The sequence below is a fragment of the Rosa chinensis genome, chromosome 1, assembly GCF_002994745.2.
Source record: "Rosa chinensis cultivar Old Blush chromosome 1, RchiOBHm-V2, whole genome shotgun sequence".
NCBI lineage: Eukaryota > Viridiplantae > Streptophyta > Magnoliopsida > Rosales > Rosaceae > Rosa > Rosa chinensis.
Window position 1 is genome coordinate 47,498,897 of NC_037088.1, and position 21,102 is coordinate 47,519,998.

General features: G+C 36.3%; 3 protein-coding genes and 1 long non-coding RNA gene across 6 annotated transcripts in view; 2 read left to right on the plus strand and 2 right to left on the minus strand.

The window, feature by feature from the left end:
- The window catches only part of LOC112181520, a 14,943-nt gene extending 9,364 nt beyond the window's left edge, over window positions 1-5,579 (plus strand). The window contains exon 2 of the mRNA XM_024319881.2: window positions 5,067-5,579. Within this exon, the coding sequence (XP_024175649.2) occupies window positions 5,067-5,552 (486 nt within the window). The 3' untranslated portion in view covers window positions 5,553-5,579. The remainder of the gene's footprint in view (window positions 1-5,066) is intronic.
- On the plus strand, window positions 170-2,914 carry LOC112181521. The gene is made up of 5 exons (XR_005808240.1): window positions 170-303; window positions 408-493; window positions 570-615; window positions 745-774; window positions 2,729-2,914. It is a non-coding gene; the product is annotated as an uncharacterized LOC112181521 (long non-coding RNA).
- Window positions 5,580-5,834: 255 nt separating the features above from the next.
- On the minus strand, window positions 5,835-10,472 carry LOC112181518 (AT-hook motif nuclear-localized protein 9). 3 transcript variants are annotated; one of them, XM_024319878.2, is made up of 6 exons: window positions 9,764-10,472; window positions 8,825-9,315; window positions 7,824-7,891; window positions 7,414-7,545; window positions 6,660-6,821; window positions 5,835-6,274 (listed from the first exon to the last, which is right to left on the minus strand). In XM_024319878.2, the coding sequence occupies exons 2-6, from the start codon at window positions 9,243-9,245 to the stop codon at window positions 6,047-6,049; spliced, it is 1,011 nt and encodes a 336-aa protein (XP_024175646.1). In that variant the 5' UTR covers window positions 9,246-9,315; window positions 9,764-10,472; the 3' UTR covers window positions 5,835-6,046. The 3 variants fall into 3 exon arrangements, with proteins under 3 accessions (XP_024175646.1, XP_024175645.1, XP_040372273.1); XM_024319877.2 differs by having other exon boundaries at window positions 8,825-9,359; XM_040516339.1 differs by lacking the exon at window positions 9,764-10,472 and adding an exon at window positions 9,406-9,741.
- A 4,095-nt stretch (window positions 10,473-14,567) lies between these two features.
- Window positions 14,568-15,670, minus strand: LOC112178785. Its single transcript, XM_024317008.2, has 3 exons — window positions 15,515-15,670; window positions 15,365-15,426; window positions 14,568-15,005 (listed from the first exon to the last, which is right to left on the minus strand). The coding sequence occupies exons 1-3, from the start codon at window positions 15,570-15,572 to the stop codon at window positions 14,886-14,888; spliced, it is 240 nt and encodes a 79-aa protein (XP_024172776.1). The 5' UTR covers window positions 15,573-15,670; the 3' UTR covers window positions 14,568-14,885.
- Between the last annotated feature and the right edge of the window lie 5,432 nt (window positions 15,671-21,102).

Here is a 21,102-nt window from a genome sequence, read left to right on the forward strand (position 1 = left end):
ATACTAAAGCTCCTGCACTATTCATTTTACTGTTCATATTGGGGGTGGGAAATGACGCTTTTGCCCTCTATTTTTCCTCAACTTACGGCTCTGCCATTGTCCTACTAATATCTGTCGCCAATTGTTCGGGAAGCCTCTATTTACACAGACTTCAACCTTCGACTGCATCTTTTTCTTCAGGAAGCCTCTGTTTACACCGACCTCTACTGTTACAGCCAAATACCCAAATCGCTAATCCCAATCGTGCCGCTACTGATTCCTCCATGTCTTCTACATCCGTATAAACGACATTGAGAGAGTTAGGTTTGTTGCTCTTCATCTGTGAATTTGAATTTGAATTTGAATTTGGCTTATTCAGTGGATTGTCCCTCCAGAATTTCTCATTCTCTCTTATCGGTGCAACCCAGCTACAACCGATTGTTACATCAATGTTTTCCTCCATGATCGAGAGATAGAGTCGTCGTTTGGAGGAGTTTTTGATGGTGCAACCCAGGTATTATTGTAAGCTCTTTCTCACCAATTTCTTTCTTGGGGGTTTTATAATTTTTTTATTTTTTTTTTGGCATTAGACAGAGCTTTATTGCTTGCGATTTGTGAATTTGCATTTTGATCAAGGTAATTGTGGTCAGATTATCAATGCTTTGCTTTTGTTCCTTTTCTCCAGTTGCTTTTGATTAGGGTAATTAGGTGGGCGGGTTCTGGGTTTTTACTTGATGCATGTTTTTTTTTTGTTTTTTTGTGCAGGAATAGATTCGACAAAGAACACCTCATTTGGTAAGTGTTCTTGCTGTCTAGACTTTTGTTGAATTTAGCATCAGAATTGTCAGAGAAATCATGCTCAAGTTTAAATCTTTAGAAATTTTTTGATAAGGTTTCTTTTTCTGAAATCTCTAGAGGATTAATTTCTTTGAAGTTGTAAGTTTTGAAATTTTTAGTACAATTTTAAAGCCATAGCCAGAGAGTAGAGTAGAAAATTGATATGAGCTGGTCTGCTGGTGTGAGATTATATGCTGTTGAGGAACTCTTCTTGTGCTTAAAAGATGGTATATGAAACAGGGTTTTGGTTAGATTGCTCTATGGGTTTGACGATCTCACAAATCAATCTTTACCTTTGAAGTATTTTAATTAAATTAAGTCTGGATTTTCTAGAGTCATCTGTATGGGATTTTGTATCTATTCAGAAAAGAATCATAAGCGCTTACTAATCCAATTCATAGAAGCTTTGAAGCTTACTGCACCTTTGTTTTGTTGAGTTTCCATTTCTTTGAAAATACATTGACTACAAATGAATCTATAACTTGATGACTCCATCTGTGTTTGTTTGTCTAACTTCTGTGCTGCAATGTATAGATCTTCACAACCGCGACCATGTGCTTAAGAAGTGTGTACTGATACTCATTCTTGATTTGATTTTTTGAGTTCTGCTAATCTTTGGCAACTGATTTATGTAGAAGAATTAAAATAGAGAAAGACCTGCAGCGTATGAATTTGGTATTATTCAACATTTGGAGGTCCAACAGATCCATGTTTTATTATTGATTTAGAAAGCAATTTGCTGTCTTTGAATTCTACTTGACAGTTAATTTTAATTCATAACCAATAGAGAAATTGGACTTATTACAAATTTAAACGGTTTGTTTTTGTATCTGGGACTAATTAAGCTTATGCTTTATCTACTGTTTGGCTAACTTTGAAGAATCAATTTTTGTCAATTTTGATGAGATATGAATAAATGGATCAAATATTTTTATATGTTTGATATGGTTATTAGTTCATGATCATCGCGAAACAAGTAGCATATTGTTTTCATTGTTGTTTGAATATAGCAGTACGTATGTCCTTTTGAAGGGAGAGCACATATAACTTTAATATATTTGGGGGTAGGGGGCTTGGGATTTTAACACTACCAATTGAGAACTGAATGTGCTAACAGTGATGGGTAGAGTGCTTATATATAGCAGTTGAGTATGCATATTTTGTATGCCTAATGTTTTTGATAGAATTCTTTTCTCTTATGGAATTTGATCCATAAAGTGGATAATCATATGCTTTTCAAAGCTGTTACCCTGTTTTGAAAATCCATTGTGATACTTCTATATGCAGTCATTATATCCTCATTATATGTTTAAGAGTGTTCTGGGAATTTGAAAAACTATAAAAGCAGCTTTTGAGTGTTTGGACATTTTTTTTTTACTGTTTATCTATATCTGTTTCAAATTGCATTTTTTTGCGCAGATAGTACACACACATAATAGCTTGGTTGTGGACCCAATCCTGTTGTTAATTCTTAGAGATATATGTATGATCATTGATCAATGTAATTTACCATTGCATATTTTGTTTTCTGCGGAAAGGAACATTTGAATATATGAATTCTATAGTATGTTCACCACTTCACCTGATGGCTTTCATAAGTTTGGAAGATCTTTCTTCATGAATACAAGACATTTATCGAATAAGGGTTTCCACAGTAAGGGTTTCCACAGTGGTTGATTGCAGTTGTAGTTTATAATATTAATGCTCTATCATGTTTGTGAGTTAAGAAATAGTGACCACAAAAAGTTTCACGAAAATTGTAGGTTCGTGTTTGCTGTATGTGATTTTTTCATTGCTAAGTTCAACATTATGGTTTGTTTTTGGTTAATCTCTTTAAGCTAAAGAATGGAATTTTTTATTTGTAATTCAGATAAGTTATTAACATATTACATTGTGCAATCTTAATCTGCAGTGGGGTTATGGAATGGGCAGTGGGAGAGGATGAAGAGCATATTGGAGGTACAGGTCATACTAGAGGTGTCTCTCAATTTGTATTAGATCTTTTGTAATGTCAAGAGAGTGCCATGCACGGTTAATTGAATTGTGTAAGATTAAGGATCCTATCCTTGGGTTACTTTAATTATATTTTTCTTCATCTTCTAAACTTCTTCATTTCAAACAATTCCAATTGTTATTAAAATATAATTGTGAGTATATCAAAATTGTTATTTATCTATATGAGCACATTACACTCTGCACCTCATCATGTAGATCAATATTTTCACAACTATATAACACATTTTAGTTTTTATTTTTATTTTTATCAAAAACAACCTATCAAGAATGCATTATTATAACTGGATTGATTGTCAATAAAACCCGCAGCAGCGCGCGGGCGCCTTTTTCTAGTGCATACTAAATCTTCTGCTATCTTATACAGAAAATACTTTGCTGCCCAGCCATGGGCAGCGCTTCCTAACCAAGTGCTACGCGGCCCACGCCACTCTGGGTCCAACACTTGTTTTTTTTTTTTTTGCCCCTCTTTCTCATTTCTGTTCTCCTTCTTCAGTCCTTCTCCTCTGTTCTCCCTCTCTCCCTCTCCCTCTTCCACTCCCATGGCTGCCCATCTCCTGCAGTTCACCATTTCCACAATAACACAAATCAAATCCATTTTCCATAGCAAAAACTACAAAGAAACAGAACTTCAATCCAATTATCAACGAAGAGTTCAATCTTATTAGCATATGCAAAGGGACCTTGGCTCTTCGATGACGGCGGAGATGAGATCGGAGAGGAGATCGAAGCAGAGGAGGGCTCCGGTGGCTTCTGGGCGGCGGAGGCGACTATGGACTCCATTGCGCTACCAAGACGCCGAACTGAGAGAGCGGCAGGGGGGTTATCTTTGACGTGCTTCTTCGCCATTAGAGTGTGATTTTGAAGCACAAGGCGCCACCGACGGGCACCGTGATGGAGCGCATGAGAGGGAGGCATTTAAGAGGACACGTGTCATTCCATCAGTGGATATGGTCAGCGAAGTATAGTCCATCTTATACCTAAAATTTTGAGTAAACACTATTTCTGTGTTCTTTTTTTTTTTTTTTGGTCTGACTATTTCTGTGTTCTATTTTAGTTTACTATCAGCTGTTTCCTAACCTTAAACCTTTGATAAAGACAGAAACATATCACAGTTTAACATAAAGTATAGCTCAGTAGGATCCAAACTGATCGAAAAGGTTTTCCACCCAGTATGAAACCAGATCAGGATACTTATCGTGGATATCAAATATTCAAGTAATCAAAATCAGTTCGACTAAATATTTAAGATGGGAATTCATTTCACCTTTTACGTGCCTTATATACGACTGACTTCTAAGTTGCTCATACAAGATTAATCAGCTTGTAGTTCAAAACGATTTGTTTCATAAATTAGCCCATATAATATGTACAAAACGCCAAGCAGAATTATATTACCTTGTATAAGAGGAAGTGCAAAATTGCCAAGCAGAATTGTATTATGTAAGTGCATGATCATTTGGCAAGAACAAGGATAGCAACAAAGCAGATGTCACATTAGATTAAATTGAAACAATTAAGAACACTGCCTTGTTAAGTATAGTATTGCACAATAACATTACCTTCCAATCTTCCATAACAATGTTCAAAAGATGGTGACATTTAACAGTGCTTTTTCTTGCCTATTGACATTTTTACCGGCAAGGGTTTGATGAGGTCGTGCATTGGCACCCGTCTATACTACTCTAGCTTTTGCTTCCATCAATTAATTGAACTCTCCAATAAAAAAAAGGAACAAGATTAATTACAGACATTAATTATAACAATTTCTTAATAAACAGAAAGTGAGGACACCAGTACATAATCTGGAATCTGCAATGGATATGACCTATAACTCTAGCAAAACGTACAAGATGCTGATTAAATTTAATAACCAAAGAAAACAACAAAGACATTGATATTCCTGCACTGCACAGAGTTTTTTTTAATTAATTAAGATTCATCTAGAGACCTGGAGTAGGATTTTGTTTCAAAGAAAAAATCAGGTCAATAGTCTGTGCCGTTACGTTGATGGAGTGTAAAAGCAACTGCGTAGGAAAGTATATGTGGAACTTTTGATTGGTATTTTCTGGCATTCTGACTGCTATATATACTCACCCTCAATACTATTATGCATCAAACATCTCATACAATCAGAGATAAGCAAAGGTAACAGAAAGAAAATGAAGAGCTTCTTCTCAAAAGGGCCTATTGTAGCAATTCTGCTTTTGGCAATTTTCGTGGTTAGTGAAGCTCAGCAATGCCGTCCTAGTGGTAGAATCAGAGGAAGGAAGCCCCCTCCTGGACAATGCAACCAGGAGGACGACTCTGACTGCTGCAAAGCAGGAAAAATGTACCCAACATACACGTGCTCGCCACCTATGTCTGGCAACACCAAGGCCTACCTCACTCTTAACAGCTTCGAAGCAGGCGGTGACGGAGGAGGCCCATCTGAATGTGACGGCCAGTACCATGATGACAACACTCCAGTTGTGGCACTATCCACCGGATGGTACAATGGTGGATCAAGGTGCCTTAAGAACATCAGAATTAACGGTAATGGGCAGAGTGTGGTGGCCATGGTGGTGGATGAGTGTGACTCTACTGAAGGATGTGATGCAGACCATGATTACCAGCCTCCTTGTCCTAACAACATTGTTGATGCCTCCAAGGCTGTTTGGAAAGCCTTGGGTGTGTCTGAAGACAATTGGGGCGGCTTAGACATCACTTGGTCCGATGCTTAATTAGTTACTGCCTATAGAGCTTGTTGCTTTATGTTATGTATCTGGAGTGTGTTGTGTTCTAGCAGAGGTATAATGTAAGACCTATCATATACATACATACTCGTGTTATCTTGTGTCCTGCCCTGTTTCTGATTGGTTTCTGTGTGCAATTGTTTCTTATTAACATACCGTATGATCCCTTCAGTAGTCAGTACATATTAAGCATAAACACCTTGGTTCATCAAGAATTTTGCCACTCTACATAAATACAAGACTCACTCTATGGACAGATAATCGAAATCATGAAAGCTAAATGTCAAACTAAATCTCGATTGAACTAAAAGAAATATGAGTACATCAAGAGTCTGTCATGACCGGATAAATGAAGTTAGAATTATCAAATCCCAGAATCAGTTGGCTTCTGTTTTCCTCTCTGGTGCTTCAAGGAAATAGGTCTGACTGGCCATGAAACTGAAATATACAATACAATGCCTGCGGAAATAAAGTTGTTTTTGTCATCCTCGCATCAAATCAATGTCAACATGACTGTTACGCATATCCAATGGTCGTGGTGATGGCCACAGTAACGATGACCCTTGAGTAAAATTTTGATCGGGTGGCATGCTATTAAATGCAACTGAATTGTCAACTGTCTGTTGGTCGAAGTCTGTGACACCTTCTATAGCTTCTTTTTTCTTGTTCTTTGTCTTTGAACCACCCCAGATGAAGCTACCCACTATCACCTGGAATCATCCATCATCTAATTTCAGCTCAAAATGTTGAAGGAAAAAAGTTCTAATATTCATTCATTCACATGTGTGCACTTATATTATTTAGGTACCACAATGGTGCTGTTTTGGATCATTTTGTGGCGAATGAATTGAAATAATGGTTGAATGCTTCAGCAATAACTAAATAGCCAAAACTATCTTAGTATACTGCAACTAATTTCACCACATTATTCTATCTGATTAACAAATCTGCTCATGGTTATGTATATATTTGTAAAGAAAACAGCTGCAACATCATCAGATTCTTTCCTCGTTGACATATTAAGAACCAATTCAGAGTGAAAATAATTTACTTTGAACAGGATAACTGGAAGCTAAAGCAATGAAGAAGCTTTACCTGTACAGGACCAGCAGCAATGAGCATTCCTCCTACTCCTCCACCAACAACACGACCATCAGGACTAGCAAGGGAGACACTAAGACCACCAGTTCGATTTCTGGAGCCACCACTTTCAGTGAGCAAGTAAGAGCCTGATAGACAAATTATCTCAAACCGTCCCTAACGAATTTGCAATCCACAAGAAAAAGAAAAGCTGTTTGTTATCAATAAGCAACAAAAGTCTCAAAAGGAGGAAACAGGGAGAAACTGATAGTGCAAAGAGAGAAACAGAAGGATAATATGCAAGAAAGCATGCATAAATGTTCAAGCCAGTGTGCTTGTATGCACACACACAGCACATACACATTTGTGCATTTTAAGAGTCCAAAAAGAAAAACAACCACTTATTTCAAAAAAAAAAACAACCACAAATGATATACATGAATGTTGATTTAGATTTATGTTATCTTTATACGTGATGTCCATATACATGAAGTTGATTTTGAATTATGTTATCTTTATGCTCAGCATAGAAAAGCCCACCTCAACCAAATTAATAACCCTCTCTTGTAGACTCAGGATTTGGTGATACTAAGCTCAGTTAAAGGCATAACCTCATCAACCCATAACCCCAAACATTACTCCGAATATTAAAAAAAGACAAAATCAAGTTATACCAAGTGTAGAACCTTCATCAACGGTTAATGTTATTACTCATTTACTAGACATGCCAGTCACTATCTGAGAGTGAAATATCATGAAGTATTCATACCTCATATGTGACTGTGCCACCAGAAGTGGAGGGCTGACGAAGAGTCACAGTAGAGACAGCACCATTGGCTGATAAGACGCAGAGAGCTCTCGGGCCTTGCTGTGAAAATGCCATTATTTTTGTTGCAATGTCCTTCAAGAAAAGATTACAGGATTTCAAGACAAAAGAAACTTTTCTGAAACATCAGCAGTAAAATCAAAACGATAACAAAAATTCAAATATAAAAAAGAAGCATCAAATGATTTGTGGAGATACCAAACAACTGTGAATTTAAATACGGGGTCAATTTAGTCCAAGTGATCAGAAAATCAATATGAATAAATAAATCAATAAACTCTTCATGATAAGTGATTTTTTTTTTTTTTTTTTTCAGAAGGAAACTATATTTATTGATGAGATGATAGGCATACTTCTCCCATTGCGATGGTGATAATATGTGGAGTGAAACCCATTCCAGCTGAACTAGACAGCATTTCACCTAGAAAAATAACATTTGCAACATCATTTTCATATAAAAAAGTGCCAATGCAGGACGCATCATATATTTAAAACATTGATGAACGAGAGTCACTTATAGTCAGTCTACTCAACATGGAAGAATATGCTCTGACAGAAAACTAAATTAGTGAAACTGTAGCTGTTATAGTTGGCTAACAATCCAAATATAAAACTTTTCAAACTGATATCAAAAGCAAAAGGAAGTCAGAAGGACATAAATCTGTGGCTTCATGCTGTACTGTTCAGCATAGGACATTTCATTAAGTTATCAGAAGGATTTATACCTTGAATCTTTTTTGCAGCCCTAAATGCTGACAATTTTTGTCAGCACTAAGCATTTAGTATCTCAGGGAGATAACCAACTTTATGTCTAACTTTATATGACTACAAGTTTACCGAAAATCTCTGTCCAACCTAGTATTAATTCTTGTTGAAATATGCTATTGCTTTACTATATTCCTCTTCTCTCCCTATCTATACCACGTTTCATTTCATTTCCTTTGCAGGAAACATTAGACCTCGCAGTTTACCCCAATGTTTCACCTAATAAACTGAGTTACCATTATAACTGTACTGTCTACTATATGTTGCAAGATTTTTGAGACAATGCAGATCAAGTAGTAAAAAGGTAATTTACTTCTGATGATGAGTATTTCAGTAATATCGAGGTTTGTTATAGAAACTACTCTTAGATAGTCTCACTTAAAATCATGCCAAAATGCAAAAACACAATAAATATATAGGTTACTCTAGTATCCTACTCAAAACAGGTATGGGGACTTAAACAATGCTAACCATTAAATCATTTCTTCAATAAATTATCCAAATAATGAACAAAACCAAGTACAAGTCACCCATTTATCATTTTCAATCTCCACATAATACAAAAATTGAACTTTCCTCGGAAACTTACCAAGAGACGCTAATTGGTGCTTCTTCCCAGACCCTGGTGGCCGCCCTCTACCTCGCTTTGGGCTTGAAGCTACCATCCCAGGATTGGAGGATGATGACGGAGATAATGCCAATGAAACAGTCCCATCAGGTCCATATTTTCGAGGTCTTCCTCTTTTCCTTTTCACAGATTCACCTTGTGGCGCCACAGACGGTGCACCCACATTGACACCATGAGGTGAAATAGCCGAAGAAGGGTCTACTGGTAATGTTGACCCAATCGTACTGGCCCCCATATTGGACTGAAATACTGCATTTGGATTAGATAAGGGATGAATGCCTGGTGATCCAAGTAACCCAGACTGTGTTCCAGACCCAGTTATTGATCTCGGTGTGTAATAAGAGGCTGACCCCGACATTGCCATATGGTCCCTCCGATCCATGCATTTAGTGGGTTATCTACCAAAAGCAACTGTGACCACAACTTTGCAACTCACTACAAAATTTCTCCTCCTGCTCTAATATTCACTTTTCAGGTTTCAGTACAAGGACAAGTTCTACAGAAAAGCACAAACTTCAGAAGAATGTAAACTCAATGTGAACCTGATGTAGATTCTCTTTGTAAACTCATTCCTGAAAGTACTAAGCATATTGAAACTGAAGTTGCTACAACAGAGTTCTCGTTTCATAGAGATACATTGATTAGAAAACTCCTAATATTTTACAGCCTTTCGGACACAAATGAAGTTTTTTTTCCAAACTAATTAAGGAATTTAAGAACTAAAATGACAGAAAATGAAGACAAATCTCCTACACCTTCAAATGCAAAAGAAACAACTATGACAATAAAATAAATTACACAGAATATGAAAGGAACAGAATAAAGCAAAGAGAAAAAGCAATTCAAAGGCTAATAAGTTAAAGAAAAGACAAAGATGGAAGCCATTTTTGTACAGCTTACCAAACCCATGAGAGACAGCAAATAGGCTTCATGTTGAAGGTAAAGAACAAAGAGACTGAAACAGGTCCACTGTCACCAACCCATTATAAAGCCTTTGACACCAAGCATCTCCAAAGGCAACCCCATAACCATAACCAAGCAAAGCTCGAATCTTCAAACCCTCAACACCACTGGCAAAAATTGAAAAAGACCCACAAGTCTTCAGGTCAATGCCTTCAAACCCACTAGCCCAATTCTTGTTCAACACCACAAAATGTGAGAATGCAAAAGATAAACCAACAGAGTCAGTCAGAGTCAAACATGCATTTTCACAACCCTCTTCCTCTGTTCTTTCACCAGGCCTAGAACCAAGAAAAGCGAAGAATTTTCAATGACAGAGTGGAAAAGAGAGATTTTTGAAGGGGCATTAAAGGTGGAATAGTTTTTGGGAAAATGCACAAGAGAGGAGGGGGTCATTTGCTGCTGGTATTTACTGCTGGGCTAAGCACAAGTCCTTATCTGAATGCATTTCTCAAGGATTGTAGCTTTCTCTCTCTCTCTAAAACTCTGTGTGAGAAAAAAGCTGTTTATCTTCCTTCTCTGTTTAGAAGCTCTCTTCTCTCTTGTGTGTGTGACACAAGTGGAAGTGGGTGATCACCCTTTGCTTTGCTTTGGTTTCCTTTGCCTTGTGGGTGACTATCATGGGATAGAGTTTGAGAAGCAAACAGGAACTTGACAGAAAAAAGCACTTCTTATTTGGATAATATTGAGATTTTCTTTAATTTAGATAATATCCAACTCAACTCTGTTCAGAAATCTCTTTTGAGGCTTGGGTTGTATACAAGTTCATCGCACGCGCACCACCAGAGATTGAAACACTTGTCATTGGTTTTGCTTCTTAGTTGATATAAAGGGTTTCGACATTTTTACTATTAAAATTTTCATTGAAATTAAAATTTTTGTACTTTAATTGAAATTGAGATTTTGCTCAATAGAATCAATATTTTAGCTAGTTTGTTAAGATATACCGATATGGCGATATCTATTCATGTTGATTGTGTTCTTCTTGGGTTGGAGTTACACTTATGGTTATAGGTCTATTTTTTCTCAAATGTATAGAGATGCCTAAATTACTATATTTATATTTTAAAATTTGTGTAAATATGATTTATTTTGAGAACTTTTATTATGTTATATTACAATGATCTTTCTTTTATAATTTTTTTTTTTTTGAGACTAGGGTATCCGAGTCTTTGACCCGACTAATCCCTAGGTCCCCCGCCTGACCCCACAACATTTGGGGAACTGGAAACTCTAGCAATTGCTAGGTGGGTACCTTGGGAGAGGGTCGAACCCCAGACCACTTGGGAGCAAACCAAGGGCCCGACCGCTAGACCAACAACTATAATGACATAGCCAAATAGAGTGGACTAGTGTTAAAGATAAATAACAAAAATTCAATTAGAAGTGAAGGAAACTGAAGTGAAAAAAAGTCGGCTATAGTTATTACTAGCTAGTTTAACACTTAAACATGATATTTTAAAAATCTGACTGCGCTATAACCTAGATTGACCTCTATTATTTTTCGTCCCCAATTGAGAATATGCGACAACTAAACGCCCTTGAGCCAATACCTCTCACTTACAAAATCACTAACCATAAAAGGCTATATTAGTAGACCGAATAATAATGTGCTTCTGAAACATCATAAAAATATCTTAATTTTTGCGTGGTATATTATATGGTGGAATAACTAGGCTGAGGCTCACGGACATGCAGAGCGCGTGAGAGGCATCCAAAATGACCAAGTATCTCCATTGTCTCTCAAATGTGACCTCACCGGGTTTGTGTCCATGTGAGTATGTGACTTATCGCCCTCCTCTCACCACTTTCCATGCCCTACCGCTTTCCCCATCAATCTTTCCGGAATATCTACAAGAGCAATGATAGCATCACCTCCATTCACATAGGCCATAGCCAGCTAGGTCACCTAGAGCACACAGTCCACTCTTTTCATATGAAGTTATGATCACACCATTGAGGCTTTGAGCATAATGGTGTGTCAGTCTTCTTGGGGCTTTTGAAGTGAATGTACATGTCCCTGTTGCTGAATAATTTATGAGCATTTAATCATTTACCTCCTTCCTTCGAACTATGTTTTTGAATCCGTGAGAAAATGAGCCAACTTATTTACGTCATGACACAGTACTTAAATTTTGATTCTCTTTATATGAATAAGCACATGAGAACTCTATTATTTCCCTTATTTGGATCCAATTGTTGATCAATAATTACGGAAGATGGGATGATGATCATACAAGAGGAGAAACTTATGACCAATTTGTACCTCTATTAGAACTTGGGGATTTTGAGATCGTCTTTATATTGGATACTACATAGAAATTTAGAGTGTTAGACCATATGGCACGAAATTATTTTTCCATTGGAAAAGTGGAGAGGGTAAATGGTCAGCAAGAAGATCAAGTTCAATTGAAGGAATGCGCTTCAATTTGTGTAAGTTTCTTTGAAAAATGACAAAAGGGAGGGGAAAAGGAGAGATGGGCGTTTGGAGTTCTTCCTTGTTTGGTCCAACATAGGATCTTGAAGTCCAAAAGTGGAAGTACCTTGAAATCTATTTTTAGAAAAATTCAAGCACTTCAACACTATTTTTTTACTTTTTTTATCCATAACCCACATTCCGACAATTCAGACTTTAGCAAAATTATGGCATCGTAGCCCTGTGTGGGTTATGGATGTCATTTTCAGTAGCAATTCCTCATTTTGGAAATTTATGATTAACCTAGAGTTATTTTGATTCAATACAACAAAAATGTATACATTGCAATATTGTATATACTGAGTAGAGTTTGAACTCAAAGTCTTGAACAAAATGGCAACTACATATTCTTCATTTATATAGCAAAAAATACCTTAAATCCATTTCGCAAACCGGGTTCAAGGCCTAGGTATATACCACGAAGTGATTCAACCTCAGACTACAAGGGAGCAAATCATAGGCGTGACCGTTTCTGTATATCCCTGATAAATACTTGGCAGTTCAAAACTTCAAATAGATTCTAAAGAGCCATACACAATGAGACTTTAGTTCATTTGCCAACCACAAACCAAAACAGATGTTCTCGAAAATTATTTGTGGACAGAAAAGAAAAACATGAATACAATAGGTTGATCACAGATCAAGTAGATTGGGTTTTCCAGACTCAATACAAATCGACCGAATATATAAATAAGTCACTTTCTTCAGCATCCACTCTGCAAATTGAGATGGGAATATTTGAGAGAAAATGACCCAAGAGATATAAAGCAAGGATTATGTTGGTGGGTGGAGCTACCCTCAACCTATAGTTGTTGAAGAATCGATTGCAGCAATTTGGGTGAATTCAAAAGAAGAAAACAATGATTCTATAGAAGACTGAAAATAAATGATGTTTTCAGTCCTGACTAGGAAGTTGTACTTGCTATTTTATCAGTAACCAGGTGCTTTTCTTTTTCTCCATTGGAGGAATGGTCAAATGAAAACGGGAACATTACCTAATCTTCTTGGCAATAAGGCAAATAAATCAAAGAATGAATGGTGTCTCACCATCAAGAATTCAAAGTAAATTCCCTTCCCATCAAAAAGTTCAAAACCTGACAGTCAGGGTTTTGCATCTAGTGCAAGGTTGTTTTCCCAGTCTCATCTCCCAAGCTGATCTTTATGATAATGAAATCTAACAGATACTTCCAAATAACTCCACAGATTGTGGTAAAGCCTTGGCACCTACAATAAGAAAGAAATGTCCCTGACTATACAACTGTATGCCCTTTTGCATATATCAACCCACTAATCTCCTCCCCTCCCTCTTGAATATTTTGTGACTGTGTTACCTCTTACCCAAAGTCCACTCAACTTCTATCCTTCAAACAATTGCAGTTGGTGTACAAATCCATTTCCAAACTACTTCGTGTTCCAAGTATAAAACTACTCCATTACTCCAACCTACGCATAATATTATCTATACTTTGCCAAAATGGAAGATGTGCTACTCTTCCGATAGGGGCAGCAAATTTTTATACTCTCTAATATAACCTCGGTCTTGGCACAGCAGCTGTGCAGAAAATAGAACAAAAGGTAGCTCTGTAACTTCTACTTCTTCTATTAAACACAGCAAAATCAGAACCAGTACGCTAATCTTGTGATACTTAGACCAACTATAAGACAATTACCATGTAACTATATACTTTATAGCAATTCAGTTCAAAGAGGAGCAAGGTATGCTAAATCCAACAAGCTGAACTTTGAATGCAATTTTGCCGAAAAAGACAAAAATTGCTCCGAGAAGATTCAATTTCTGACTAGACACGAAGGTTGAATGGTTAATGCCTGAACCATACGAAAAGGAAAAAAAAAAGGTGTTCATCAGTTTCATTACAGGTTTTGGGATTATGACTAATCTCCTAGCTCATATGACCATATGTACCAGAAATAATTTACATCACAATTTAAAGCCTTTGCCAGACAATTTAAACAACGGTTAAGTAGAGTTGGAGCATCTTACCTGATACTAATAATGTTTCCACAACACACTCCACCAAACTTCTCAATGAACCTCCTTTGTTCCTTTAACCACAAGTCCTAATCTAACCTCATTTTATTCCTTTCATGCCTCTCAACAATTTCTCAAATTTCCTTCTGTCTATTGCAGTAACTATCAATACAACCATCCAAGTAGACTCTCCCTTGATTCTAGCATACATACATTCAGTAAAGCATTGTAATTGAAGACATGGAACTTGGGGTTTTAGCAAGATCTTAAAAAAATGGTATCATAAAAAATAAAGAACTTCAATTAATGGCATGCAGGACATGCCCTCTAAGACAGTTTCAAGGTTATCTGAGTCGATCAACCTCTAAATTGTACCTACTATTACATTAGAAACCATAAAAGGGCAAGCACAATGTTTTGGTATTGTTTTAACAACTCAATGTTACCAACTAACACAGGCCATCGTCTTTGTGAGCAAATTGGTTGCAGCAAAATCGTAATATTGACCAACAACATCAGAGAAATTGAACTTGCATACCTAAAAGTAAACTCACAACCAGTTCTTAACATGCACAGAGAATCATTATCATTGAACCTCATTTGTCAACCTCCATCGCTTGGGCAGCTTTAGCCTTTGCCAACGCCGTCATTTTGGTCTTCAACTTCTTCTTGCCCACTTGAAACCCACCCTTCTTCTTCTTCTCAGTACCATCAACCTGTTGCACATGATTCGGTTAAAACCAAACTCCAGTCTTTCACCAACGAAAGAAATAACTCTACTCGACACTTACTTAAAAAACTACAAAACTTACAATAATTGAAATAACATAATGGACATAAGATAAACCAACATAAAGATTGAAAATTTATACAACCCAACTCTAATTAGTATCATATCCTCAATTGGGTATAGGAAAAAAGTCATACAGATTACAAATTTGATAAATAATTTCAGCCTTAAGGGCAGTGGCAACCTTTACATTCCATACAAATCAAATAAATTGTAGAAACAATTCAAACTAATTTTGCAGAAAATAACCGAGTAATTCTAAACAGAGGGAAATACAATGCTTACTTTCATCTTGCTCTTCTTTGCTTGAAGCTTCTTTGCCCTCTTTTCTTTCGCTTCTTTCTCTCCTGATTAATCCCAAAACAAAGGTTGAAACTTTGCATATAAATTTCACATGTAATAACAAAGACAGCAAATTTGAAGAGGAGAGCTTACTTTTGAGTTCGAATTCATGTTGCCTTTTCCGACGAGCAAGATCGTTCTTCTTCGACATTTTGACTCTCCGTCGCCGACTGGTTCTAGTTTTGCTGTTCTGCGCCTTAAACCCTGAGACCTAGAGATATTAGGAACACGGGTCAAAGTTGGGTTTTTGGGCCGGACTAAGACCCAATCTACCTAAACCCGATATTTCAGCTTGAAGACCCATGCCCAATTGACATGATGAAGATTCATGAAAAGTTGAAAACCATATGAAATATGTGAAAAATGCCAACTTCATTTGAATGGGTTGAACCTAATCACCCGCTTGTTATGTGTGATCAATTATGAAAATAAAATACGTGCTGATATTTTGAGTTTATTGCTTTCGGACTTTGGTGGGAGAAATTATCCGTTAAATTTTTGAGTGGATTAAAGATAATTTTAAAATACAAAAAATACATGTCGTTTCAAGTTTAGATATTGGAAGTAACTAAATATAATTTATTTACAAACAATAATCTCAATGTAAATAACTAGCATTTGTCTTGGCCGAATGTCAAGCACATCCAAATTTGTGTTTTAGACTTTCTTATGGTTCGAATTGGTTCAAAATTGGAGATTCGCGTGGGAGATGATGTGTTGTATTTGTGTTATTTAGGATTCATCATTAGTATTAGAGTGCAGTAGTTTTCTAGATTTTGGATACAATATTAGCAATAGATTGAGATCAGTCTTGTTGTGATCTTTGTTGTTGCATTGATAATAAATTCAATCTAACAAGAGTTTACATGTGTTTTTCTTTAATGAAAATAAAATAACTACAACAATATAATGTTTAACGACATTTCAGCAAACTGGTTTAAATTAACTTTAGACTTTATAATTTTGTGCAAGTAAATTGGTTTAGAGAAACTTTAAACATGACCAATATCCATGTAATCTACATGCCGGCCTATCCATGAAAAGGTCTCGTAACAAGTTAACCATCTAACAAGCACATAAAACATTGCCTGGTTAGCTATTTCATCAAGACCCACTTTCACCCTCCTTTTCTTGTCACAATCAAAATGTAACTCCGGTGCACAATTTGGTCGAGAACAAATTCTTTTAACACAATAATCGGAAAAATTCAAAATCAAATTGGTTGAACATTACCATTAATATAGACATCAAAAACTTTTGTTTATTTTCAAGGATGAAAAGGATCGTTAAAACTTAAAAGTAGAGAATCCGATCAAAATCTCCTAGACTATTTCATGAATTCCATATGATCACAATATGTTAACATCTATACGACTAAAACAACACATTAAAATTGCTAATTTTATTTGAACCACTTAAACCTTGCAATATGTGTGTGATAAAAAGTAGTTCCATTTATCTATATATGACGTTTTACTCCCCTTTTCTTTCATGGCCAAAGAATTAAAAGCATTATTGTGACATATAGAATTGATCTCTACATCTATACAGTATATATGTGCGTGTGTTTTTTTTTTTTAAATAATTTTTTTTTTATAACTTTTCTATTTAAGATATGGGAGGCAACTAAATTTATTGGTTATGAAATATAAGAGATTATGTACCTAAATATACGTTGGTACATCTTATCGTCCCTATTGCACGCAAATATCTTGAGTTACGAACTAAAAACTTCAAGGAAATGAAAAATTCTTTCACTAGTAATTGTTTTGGTAGCTTGATGACTTTTCACTGATAATTATAGAAATCATTGATTTTAGAATGGTAATTGTACAAGAAGAAATAGTTTTAGACTGGTAATTGTAAGGAGATAGCAAGCTAGGGCTTTAACAAAGGAAATTGCAGCGGAAGAATTGAGTGGAGCGATGGTCAAGTCACTGATGGCTTTGATACCATGCTAAAATTCATGGTAAGGTTGATGAAGGTTAAAGGAAAACTAGATCTTTGTAAGGATGGTTGTTCCCACCCATTCTGATGACCTTGTCTATTGATGATTGATTTTTTAGTGATTAGAAATGTGTTAATAAATGAAGTGATTCCGCTCTTTTTATGGTTTTATCTTTTGTGGAACTCTAGATGCTCGACTACATCATAGCATCATGAGCCAATTGTACACTTTCTAGAGAGTAGAGAGTTAGGCATACCTTTTTTTGTTTTTATCAAATAAACAACTCATATACAACAATTAGTGTATTGTGAGTCGAACTCATGACCTCCCACTTATAAAAAATAAGATTTGTGTCACTAGACTAAATGGTATTAAGTAGAGCTAAGGATACTTTTGCAAAAGTAGAATGATAATTTATTGATTTGTGCCAAGTAATTGTTAATTCATTGAAGGGCTTACATAGCCTAATTTAACTTTTTTTTAGTTTGAAAAAAAATAAAAGAAAAGAAAAACAACAACAACATTTGATTGGTAGTCATGACAAACAGGCATGCAATATTTTATTAGATCGATCGACTTTATTTGGTTCACCAATTTAAGACTTTGGTAAAAAAAAAATCAGATCTCGTGGATTGGCTCTCTCAGCCAGCGAACCTGCCGCTGTGTCTCGGTCCGGGAGGGGTTCTTTGCTTTCTTAGCTTTTTCTTAGTTTTTCTAGAGTGATTTGCCGGCATCCAGATTGGTGGAGCGTGGTCGGAGTATGCTGGATCGTGTTGGGTTCGTGGTGGCGTGGCTCGGAGATCGTACGTTTCCATGGCAAGGCAAGGATGGAAGGATGATGCTGGGGGGTATCATGGTTATGACGGAGCGGATCTGTTCTGTCTAGCTCAATTATATCTGGATTGGGTATTTTCGAACTGATATGGGAATGGGTTTGTTAGGTTTGGCTAACGTGGTTCCATGGTTTGGACGGGAGGATGGCATAATGATGGCAGCAGTCCGTCAAGGATGATGGATGGATGTTGGATTTCAGGGTGAGCAGATTGGTCTCGATCGGTCCCTCCCGAATCTTGGGTGAACGCAGGTGAGGCGCATCGATGGGGTGATACTGGCTAGAGCGATCGACGTCAATGAAGCACCAGAAATTTGGGCTGTGGATTTGGCGTCGTTCTGCTGCTTGTTGGGACCGGGTTGTGTTGGTGGGCTGCTGTTACTAGTGTTTTAGGATTTGGTTTTATTTTATTGTTTTGTTTTGTTGGTAATAAGACACTACAGGATGTGGCAGTGACAATCTTCTCTTCGGCCTTCTAGTGGGACATTCCTTTATGGTTTTGGGTCAGTGAAAAAGTCTGGTTGTGCCATAGACAAGCATTATTGGCCTTCTAGTGGGTCGTTCCTGTCTCGTTTTGGGTCAGAGGCGATGGCTATTTGGAGTAGTGGTGAATTGACGGTGTTGACAATAGGGTGGTGACGGTGTTGGGTTCACTTTAGTCTTAGGTCTGAATGTCCAGCAATCCTTTTGGTTGGGTTTAGGTCACAATGAGTGTTGGCTTGGTCGATCAAAAGCTGGTTAGGTGGACTCTGGGTGGCGAGTTAGTGTTGACACAAGTGAGTTGTTTAGTTTCAGGGTTCTTATTGGCTGGATGAGAGGTGAGATGTCAAACATTCACTGCTCCTGCGCTTGTTGTCATTGCCATATATAGTTGTAGTGCAAGTTTTGAGTCAGTCATTATAGAGTTCCAGTGTGAAGTCTAGTAGCCATTTCTGTGTTAGAGATGTTGTCTAAAACTCGTTGTAAGCAATTCATTATTAATGAAGTTCTTCTTGATTAAAAAAAAAAAATTAAGACTTTGGTAGATGAAGCTCGAAGTATTTTCTATGTTTGGTAAGTACAAGAATATAAACAACTTTTCTATATACCGGATGCGAAAATGTGCAAGAATGTAAATCTGTTTCCAAATGAATCATTTCTATCTTAGTAGTCCTGCATTAACTAGTTGTATATTAATAGCATGTTCACTAACCTGAAATGGAAAAAATTATGAATCGGAGACACTGAAATGCGAGAAGGAAGGAATCGGTATGAGAGTGTTTCACTTCCGTTAAGCAGTTTACTTAGCATATGAAATCACTGATTACAATTGATGCTGTTTACTAATGTTCGATTACTAAAATACCTCTACAAAAATAAATGTTCATGAGAGAGGTATACATATTTCTAGGGTCATGAGTAATTGGGTTATTGAAAATATGTAAGGATATTTTAGGTAGAAAAAATGTATTCTCGAGACTTTCATTCCTAAACCCATACCCCCTTTGGTTATCAAACTTCGGGTTATTCAAGAATCAATTTCTGACAATGAGGTGGGATCCACACCTATTCCAATACCTATATATGTTAGTAAGCGCAACAAAACTTATACACTAAAATCTCTTTATTTTCATTTTCATTCCAAATAAGTAAACGTATCATAAATTGATGTCACGTTTATTTTTAGAATGACAATAATAGACACCGTCTAAGTCACATGATTTCTAATATATTCAATTAAGAAAGTGCAACCCTTGAAAGCGGCACCTAAAAAGCTATAAACTCACGGTCCTGAACTTTTTGCGCACTTCTACCCTAAGAAGGCCATAACTTGAAGGAGATACAATAACGTCTTCTTCCTATATCAAAAAAACCTGAAGTGACACAACTCCAGGAAGAAACCGAACCCAGTTGTAGAAGCAGCAGTTCAACATAAGTTGTAATAAGAACAAGAACAGGCTCAGGAGAAGATCTAGCTTAAGAAGACCTAAACGAGCCTACTAACTGAAAGCCATATGAGCTAGAACACTGTTTACTTATACCACGACCACTAGAACACTGTTTACTTATACCACGACCGCTGTTCTCAAGAATAGGTCGGTGCCATACAACGAGCGCGGGAACCAGATTGATCCACACAACGAGCCACTAGCTTACTTGTTTCGCTTCATGAATAAGGAGCAAATGCAATCTACTATCTTTCAAACCAGCTAAAATTGTCCACCTCTCCATTAGACCAATCACCCTTAGCACCAAGAGGAGCATTTAATGAAATAACAAATAGGAGACCTAAAAAAACCAAGCCCCCGCCACGCACCACATCACCATATCACCTAACCAAAAGAGATTTGGTCTTGTAAAACATTTTTGTCTAACAAGTTATATTAATAGAAGTTTCGAGTTCAATTTTTCTCTTTTTTGTTTTATTTTATCAAACAATCATACAATCAAAAATTTATCAAACAATTCTTTGCAGTCGGAAATGAGGACTTTTGTTGTAGTGAAAGAAGTGCTATATATCCTTAATCAAAAATTAAACAAAGATTTAAATCTTATATATTAAGTCAATTCTCCTTAACATGCTTAAATTTTTGAAAGCTCAATATTGTCCTTTATCTAATATAAAAACAGCTTTATATTTCAAGGACATAAAAATACATCAACAAGCTCAATATCATTTGATCTAGTGGCATAAGTCTTCCCTTTATAGTTAGAGATCGTGAGTTTGACTCACAATAGACTAGTTGTTGTATATAAGTTATTTATTTGATAAAAAAAAAAGATATCAACAAAAACAATTTTTTTGCTTCTAATAACTTAATACTTTAATTTTTTTTTTCATTGGTATAAAATTTTTCAGCATTTTGAATCAACCAATCAATTCTCATTAAATTTAAGCCAAAATGAGACGGATACATACCT

Bases quoted from the DNA above. Each gene is read 5' to 3' on its own strand.
- LOC112181518 (XM_024319878.2), bottom strand. From the start codon at position 9,245: ATGGATCGGAGGGACCATATGGCAATGTCGGGGTCAGCCTCTTATTAC. The intron at 7,892-8,824 runs GTAAGTTTCCGA...TTATTTTTCTAG, and splicing joins GCACCAATTAGCGTCTCTTG to GTGAAATGCTGTCTAGTTCA. The intron at 6,275-6,659 runs GTAAAGCTTCTT...GGATGATTCCAG, and splicing joins TTGCTGCTGGTCCTGTACAG to GTGATAGTGGGTAGCTTCAT.
- LOC112178785 (XM_024317008.2), bottom strand. From the start codon at position 15,572: ATGTCGAAGAAGAACGATCTTGCTCGTCGGAAAAGGCAACATGAATTC. The intron at 15,427-15,514 runs GTAAGCTCTCCT...GGGATTAATCAG, and splicing joins ACATGAATTCGAACTCAAAA to GAGAGAAAGAAGCGAAAGAA. The intron at 15,006-15,364 runs GTAAGCATTGTA...CATGTGCAACAG, and splicing joins CAAAGAAGAGCAAGATGAAA to GTTGATGGTACTGAGAAGAA.